The 8,060-nt window shown below is 46.0% G+C and overlaps 1 protein-coding gene across 1 annotated transcript; it reads right to left on the bottom strand.

Annotated features, from left to right (window-relative positions):
- Positions 1–1,170: 1,170 nt before the first annotated feature.
- Positions 1,171–7,683, bottom strand: NGRN (neugrin, neurite outgrowth associated). The gene is made up of 3 exons (XM_082647840.1): positions 7,464–7,683; positions 6,958–7,068; positions 1,171–2,259 (listed from the first exon to the last, which is right to left on the bottom strand). The coding sequence occupies exons 1-3, from the start codon at positions 7,625–7,627 to the stop codon at positions 1,647–1,649; spliced, it is 888 nt and encodes a 295-aa protein (XP_082503966.1). The 5' UTR covers positions 7,628–7,683; the 3' UTR covers positions 1,171–1,646.
- Positions 7,684–8,060: the final 377 nt, after the last annotated feature.

Raw genomic sequence — 8,060 nt, 5'->3', positions numbered from 1 at the left:
GACAAAGCAGTGAGAACAAGGGCCTTATCTGTCCACTGCTCTATTACCAGAAGCTGGATTCCCTAACTTTGACTGGCATGTGATAGGGCCTTGCCCATTTCTACTGAACAGATGCTCAAGTTAGCAGTAATCAGTGATATAATTGCCACGAATGACATTTACAATAGCAACAAGACACATGACCAGGCTGTCAGTGACGGTTGGAATATCAATGTTTTCATTAGAAAAACATCCTGCATGTATTTAAATTCTGAGTAGCCAATTTTTGCTGGTAAATTGTTAAAATGAGACATTGTTGAGAGCTGTCATTGGACTCTATGTTGCTTGAATATGTCTCCATTTGTCTTTTGATAATCACTTTCTGATATTAATAAAGTATTCTAAAAGAATCAGTGAATTAACAGAAATTATGCCAGGCAGTGATAGATTCCTGGAATTTTAGAAACCTTGAATTAGGAATCAGACCTGGGTTCAAGTCCCACTGCTGTCACTCACTTGCAGCTATGTGACCTTGGGCATATCCAAAAACCTTTGAGACCATATTTGGGTTTTTTTTCATGTATTTATTTACTTTCATTTATTTATTTGGTTTGCACCGGGTCTTAGTTGTGGCTCGTCGGCTCCTTAGTTGCGGCATGCATGTGGGATCTAGTTCCCTGACCAGGGATGGAACCCCTGGCCCCCTGCATTGGGAGCGCAGAGTCTTAACCACTGCGCCACCAGGGAAGTCCCAAGACCATATTTGTAAAAGAGATCTATTATCTATTCTTGCCTAAATCACAACACCCTTGTAAAAATCTGATTAAAGCTGTAAAATAAGATACTACTTAAGCTTTTGGAAGTGGCTGGAGGTAACGTTGAGAGCCTGTAAAGCCTTTGCCTGCTTTGCATTTTTTGTTTGGTCAAATCCCCACAGCCCCATTTTGTTTTAGAGCCCTAGCAACTAAAAGAGGAGCTGCTTTAGACTGGGTGTTTAGGGAAGGCCTAACGTCCAGTTTTTGGCTGTCGAAGTCCATCACTGAGCAGGGCTGACAGGCACAGAGCCCTTTATTAGGGATTCCTCTGGCCCCATCTCTCTCCCAATATTTAGACAAGGGACCCTTTGCCTCTTCCCTTCCCTTCACAGGTAAACCCTCCCAATCCCAGAGAGCATCAATCAACACAGACTGCTACATTTTACTTTATTTTGCACATAATGAAGATAACTGACTAAGCAGTTCCAGAACTGTTAGTATTCATTAATCAAGAAGTAAATGAGGTGAGAAGACAAACTTTTAATTTCCTCCCAAACATACTGGAAGTATCACAGAAACTTGTAACAACACATGCAATACAGGCTGGTTTCAACATACAGAGAGCCCAAGCAAGAAGGCTGAGTCCTGAAGATCCACGTGGGTCACAGGAGGAGCAGTGCTCCAGGAGGCTGGAATCTACCCAGTCACTCACCCCGCTCCCACACAGAACTACCCTGTGAGGTTCTCTGCCCTCTGTCAGGTTCAAATCCAAGAAGCTCTTTCATCCCACATTCCAGGCTCATCACTACCCTCCATTCCAAGGTGGTTAATCCACACACAGAAATCCAGGCAGAACCAAATACACTTGCCCAGCTGTGTTTCATGTGGCATTTCCACAAGCCAGGCTCCAGCTCAAATTCTGTACAGGAAGTTCCCATTGCTGTCAAAGAACTCTCGTCCCCTCTGCACGACTCTGTTGCTAAAGTTCTGGTCACCTGGCTCCCCTGCCTTCAACTCTGCCAGCTTCTTGTCACTTGGCAATCCATCACTGTCAGTTCCTCTGGTGCCTCCACAGTAACTGGTGAACTTCTGCAGCTCTCTCGGATGACCTGGGGCTGCAGCAACAGGCACAAAGCTCTTCTCCTCCTCCAGGCCCTGGATTCCTTTATTCCTTTCCTTCTGTCTCCTTGGTGTATTTGTTCTGTGAGTGTTCAATTCTGTCACTTTCAAAGCTGTGCTGTGACCATGGCCTTTGGATGAGGCTTCATCCCCGGGCATCGGCAAAGAGCCTGATACAGAATGGCTTGCAGAAAGCGGTACTGAGGTATCCCCAGAGCCTGGGAGCTGCTGGAGTGAGCGGGTAAGCCCAATTTTCTTAAGGACTTTTTGATCCTGCTTCAGTTTCTGCTCCAATGTGGGCACAAACTTGCTTTTTAAAACCCTTCGGATCACATCAGTGCTGACATCAAAGCCTTCAGCCAATCTGGGAACTGACCAGGACTCTGCAAATTCCCTGTGTAAATACCTATGAAAAAAAGAAGCAGGTTTTCAATCTGTGAAGAAGTCTCCTATCAGAACAGTTAACTGATAATACTAGTGCTAAATACATGACAAGAAGAGGGCTTGGAAAAACTGCAAATGCAGTGTTTATCTTCTGCTACTAAATGGCTGCGGTCCAGTCCTGTGTGCTAACAGCGACACCCAACTACTCTTAGTCATTTCATTTCATATCAACTGAATTCCTCTCTCACTGCACGGCAGGCCCCAGTTAGATCCTGGGGATGCATGATGACTGTCTTTCCCTTCAAAGAACATACAGTCTGGTGATGGAGACAGATACAGTAACATACAAAAACACTATGAGAAATATCCCAGCAGAGGATGCTGTGAGAGCACCGAGGAGGGAGAGGCAGGGACAGGCTATCACCACATTTGCGGGGTGGCCCAGGAATGGCTTCAGGAAGTCCATGCTAGAGCTGGTCTGAAAAGATGAGAAGTTGTCATAAGCTGGCAGAGGGGAGGAGAGGAAGAAAAGGTCAAAGGTACTGATGGTAGAGTGAGCAGCAGGTGGAACACGAAGAAGCACATCACCTTTGCTGGGAACAGCTCAGTCTGTGTGACGGGGCGGCAGGAGCAGGGTCATGTCACGCTCAGGGATTCCGGAGCCCATTCCAACGCAACAGTGAACCAAGGACGGCGTTTAAGGAGAAGAATGCCATGAGCAAATTTTCATTTTGAAGCTCAATCCAGTGGTAGTGAAAGAGGGCAGTCATCAATTAGATTCCCTGAACTATAACCTGCTTAATGAATAATAACCTGTAACCTGCCTTTACCGACCAAGCTTGCTTTAATTGTTCATGCAAACTGCATAGCCTCCAAGCTTCACATAGCCTAGACAATGTATCACAAGACTCCTTTAACTGCCCCCTATAGATAACACCTCTGACCATGGGTCACTCTGGTAACAGTTGCTTAAGTTGTTGTTCAGGAACATGGGGCTAGTTTTGCCCAGTTCAAACTAGTTGAGACCACTGACCATTCAGCTGGGCCTGTACAAGTGTCCAATGGGTGACCTTTCAATGTCAAGGGCCAAAAACTCCATCCTCAGATCATGCTAATGCTGCCCACCATTTTCTGAACATGCATCCCATGAAGAACCAGGTAACTCAGAGCACCAATTACTTCACCTTTTTCTAACATTTAATCACCTTTCCCGAAGCCTCAGACCACCCTGTTTCTTTACCCCATAAATATCCTAAAACTCTTTCTTCAAGGAGGCAGATTTGACACTTGTTCTCCCATCTCCTTGCTTGGCTGCCTATGAATAAACCCTTTCTCTGCTGCAAACCTCAGGGTCTCAGCAATGGCTTGCTGTGCATCAGGCAAATGAATCTGGTTCAGTAACAGTAGTTTCTCAGGGCAAGACTAGAGATGGAAAGATCAGGCAAGAGGCTGTCACAGTAATCCAGGCAGTCAGAACCGAGACAGTGGCAATGAGAGCAGAGGAGGAAAGAGACTTGAGGAATATTTTAGGAAGGCCAAGTGGTTACACTTGGTAAGGAACTAAATACTGGGCGAAGAAATAGGCTGAGATTCAGCATCTTTTTTTTTTTTTTTTTTAGTTAATTAATTAATTAATTTATTTTTGGCTGTGCTGGGTCTTTGTTGCTGCACAGGCTTTCTTTAGTTGCGGCGAGCGAGGCCACTCCTTATTGCAGTGCGCGGGCTTCTCATTGTGGTGGCCCCTCTTGTTGCAGAGCACAGGCTCCAGGAACGTGGAGCTTCAGTAGTTGTGGCATGCGGGCTCAGCAGTTGTGGCTCACAGGCTCTAGAGCGCAGGCTCGACATTTGTGGCACACAGGCTTTGTTGCTCTGAGGCATGTGGGATCCTCCCAGACCAGGGCTCGAACCTGCGTCCCCTGCATTGGCAGGTGGACTCCCAACCACTGCGCCACCAGGGAAGTCCCAAGATTCAGTATCTTTAGAGTGGGTGATTGGTGGGACCATTCGGGGTTATAGCAAAAATAGGAGCAGAATGAAATTGTCAGGGAATAATGATGAATTCTGTTTTGTACATGTTGAGTTTAAGGAACCTGTGTGACAGCCAAACAGCGATATCTAGTGCACAGCTGACTATATAGGGTTCAGAAGAAAAACATGGACTGGACATGATAGATCTGGAAGTCATAAGCCAATAGCAGGAGTGGTTGAAGCCATGCAAGTGGCTGGCATTAGGCAGGGAAATATTCAGAGTGAGATAAATGACCAAGGACACAACTCTAAAAACTATAATAATTAAGATACAGGAGGAAGACGGGGAGCCCATGGAGGAAACAGAAACAAGTCCTAGAAATAGAAGTGAGTGGTAGCCTGGGTCAAGGGAGAATTTCAAGAATGCAGACAAGGTCAAATGCTGCAGAAATGTTAGTCACACTAAAGCCTTGAGTGTCAGTTATGCCTAGCACTGAGGAAGTCACTGGTAGATTTGTGGATAATAGTTTCATTGTTGTGATGAAACAAACAAAAATGAGGGTAGGGAGCCAGGGAGCCAGCAGGGAACTAAAGGAGGAGGGAGTGTAGTATAGCCGTGACAGTTGGGTTTCCTTTTCTTTGTAACCCAAGTGACTGACTTAAGCTTTGCTTGCCAAGGTATGCACTTCAAAGATGGCTATCTCCAATAAACACACTGCCAGCCACACAACTAGATAAAAAGCCAGGCTTCCCCCCACCCCTCCATTGAGGCGCGTTTGTTTTAGAGATTATGGTTGGCTTCAATAACTAACCACTTGGGCCACTTGCTTTTTTCCTTCTTGCGCTTTAAATTCCTGTTAAGGAACTTCCCTGGTGGTCCAGTGGCTAAGACTCCATGCTCCCAATGCAGGGGGCCCGGGTTTGATCCCTGATCAGGAACTAGATCCCACATGCTGCAACTAAGAGTTTGCATGCGGCAACTAAAGATCCTGTGTGCCGCAACTTAAAAAAAAAAGACCCCGCATGCTGCAACTAAAGATCCCGCATGCCGCAACAAAGACCTGGCACAGCCAAAATAAATAAATAATTTAAAATGAAATTTTTAAAAAAATTTTAAATTCCTGTTAAATTCACCAATAAAGAGTGAGCCCTCAAAACCCTAAGCCCCCACCCTCAACCCCAATAAAAGAAGAACCCCAGGCCCTTGCACCTCTCTCTACCCATGACCTTGCTGTGTGGCCTCAGGTGTGCCATGTAATTTCCAGGTCCTGTAAATAATAACCCTCCCCCCCCACCCCTCATCCCTCCCCCCACCCGGCAGTTTTCTGATGGTTATTGCTGAAGGGCATCTTGCAGTCTTAAGAACCACAAGGGCTGGCTCAGCCACAACACTGGTTTTTGACAGACTGAGATCGGCACACAACATGGACAACCTTAAGTTGACAGATGTAGGTCCCTGAGAAATTAGGTAGGGATTTGACCTAGAGCACCCAGAGGACTGGTCCTAGACAAGTGAAGGACTACCACTTCCCCAGAGGTGTGAACAGAGTACAAGATTGAGAGTGGAAGGTAAGGAGGAGACCAAGAAGTTTTAAACAGTTCTTACCTAATAGCCTGTTTTTTCTCTGAAATAAAAGGATATTTATTGATCACAAAAGGGGAGGTGACAGGTGGGAAGATGGAAGGGTTGAAAAGGCTGGTGTTCAACATAGGAGAGGAAGCTGACAGGAGAAAGCTGCTACAGGCTCATAAAATCTTGATCAGCTCTACAAAACGCCCTTTATTCTAAGTCTCAATTCCAGAGTTATTCTGATGGGAATGGAAAAAGGAACATGACCTACAAAGGACTATTTAGCAATATTTATCAAAATGCAAGTCCATTTGCCCTTCGGTTCAGTAGCAACCCTACTTCTAGGAAGGTATGTAACACATACATTTATGTAAGTGTAAATACTTCTGGCAGATAGTTAGAGTATACAAAGTTATGCACTGGAGCACTATTTGTTACAGCAAGTGAGTGGAAACAATTCAAGTGCCCAGCATAAAAGACTGGTAAAATAAACTACAGTTTACTAAGCATCTACAGAAAAGAATGAGGAGCTCTCTCTTGGGAAGTGAAAAGAGTTTCAGAATATATTAAGCGAACAAAGCAAAGTACAGAACAGCATTTCTAGTATTCTACTGTTTGTGATTATAGAAGTGAAAAAAAAATTCTGTATTCATACGTGCTTGCTTCTATTTGCATAAAGAAACCTAGAAAATGACCCAAAAACCTATTAAAAATAGTATCCATAGGAGACTAGGGGGGATTAACACCTCTCAATGCGTATGCCCTGTTATACTGTTCTCATTTTGAGCCATATGTATTATCTATTCAAAACAAAAAACTTAAAATTTAAAAAAGGATCTCTTTTCTAAGATACGGAGCCTCTCTTCAGAGCAACGTAACCATGGAAGCTCCATCCCTGGTCCTAGATCAAGAACGTCATGATCTACTTACTATATACGGGTTAAATGTTGCGACGCCTGTAACTTACTATTTTAAAATTTCGGCAAAAAACGAACCGTGTCATAACGTTAAAAACTATTACATCTAGATGGCGAGCTCATCGACGTTTATCTTATTACTTGACTTTTCTGTTAGAAATCTTGAAAGATAAAAAGCAAAAAATACAAAAACAACGTTCTAAGTTCTAAGCCCCAGTATCCTTCACTTCTCATCACAGCAGATCCTAACTGCCAACAGTCTTACCGGATCTGCTCCATGGCTTCCCACGTCAGGGTCCTGGGCGGGGAACCTGGCGCCTCCATTTGCTTCCGAATTTTCTGGAACCGGATAGCTTTTCTCTGTCGTTTCAGGGCGCTGGGAGAGAGAACCAATGGCAGAAGCCATGCGTGGAAGCCAGATGGGTGGTTTGAGAGCCCTGGGCTAAGTCAGAGCGCCCAGCCCGCTTCTCTTTCCAAGGACAACCTGGCCATGTCTGTCAGCCTAGACCTGCTCTGAACACCGCCCCAGAAATCTAACACCAAGAACAACAACAGCCCATAAGCTGTTGCCGAATTCTTTAAACGGGTGACGAAATACGTCCTTGGTGAAGGGACTCGTGGTCCCAAAGGAGCTAACAGCTGCCCCTGTGCCCCTGACAACGGGTGAGAAATAAGTACCGCCGCAGGACGCCCGGCGCCAAGGGGGCGCGGCCTGGGGCGCCCAGGCCCGAGGCCCTGCTTCAGGCTGAGGGCCCGGGAAGGAGCCGGTACCTCTCCACCTCCTGCAGCTCCCGCTCCTCCGGCTCCCAGTCGGAATCGGGGTCCGGCTCACGGCCGACAGATCCCGGGATCGCCACGCCCCGGGTAGCAAACCCACAGCGAGCGACCGCGGCACGGACACCCCCGCCCACCAAGCAGTTCAGAGAAACCGCCATGTCGACGAGAAAAAGCCCTCCACCACCCCCGCCACAGGGTAGCTCCTGAAGCCAGGGGGCGGGACCGGAATTGGGCGGGAAGCTGAGGGGCTGGTGCGTTTTTTCCGCTTCCGTCTGAGGGCGTGACTTCTGGGCTTGAACTGCTTTGCCACCCGCCCTCACCCGTTGTAATTACAGAGCAGGCTTCTGGTTTTCATCTTAAGTGCAATGGTGTACACTTGTAAACTAGCACTCCAAGTTATCATAGTCTTTTAGGTTTCTGATTATAGAGTAGTATCTGTTAATTACAGAAAATTTATAAGAGCAAAAAGAAGATAAAAACCTCTAATCTTACTGTGAAATAAGCATATTGGCTATGAGCATGGACTCTAGGGCAGGACTTACTGAGTTTGAACGCTGGCTTTGCCACTCATTACCTTGTTCTTTCTTTATT

This window comes from Grampus griseus, assembly GCF_964374135.1.
Source record: "Grampus griseus genome assembly, chromosome: 2".
Lineage (NCBI taxonomy): Eukaryota > Metazoa > Chordata > Mammalia > Artiodactyla > Delphinidae > Grampus > Grampus griseus.
Note: the sequence above shows the minus strand (reverse complement) of the source record. Positions and strands in the feature narration are given on the sequence as shown.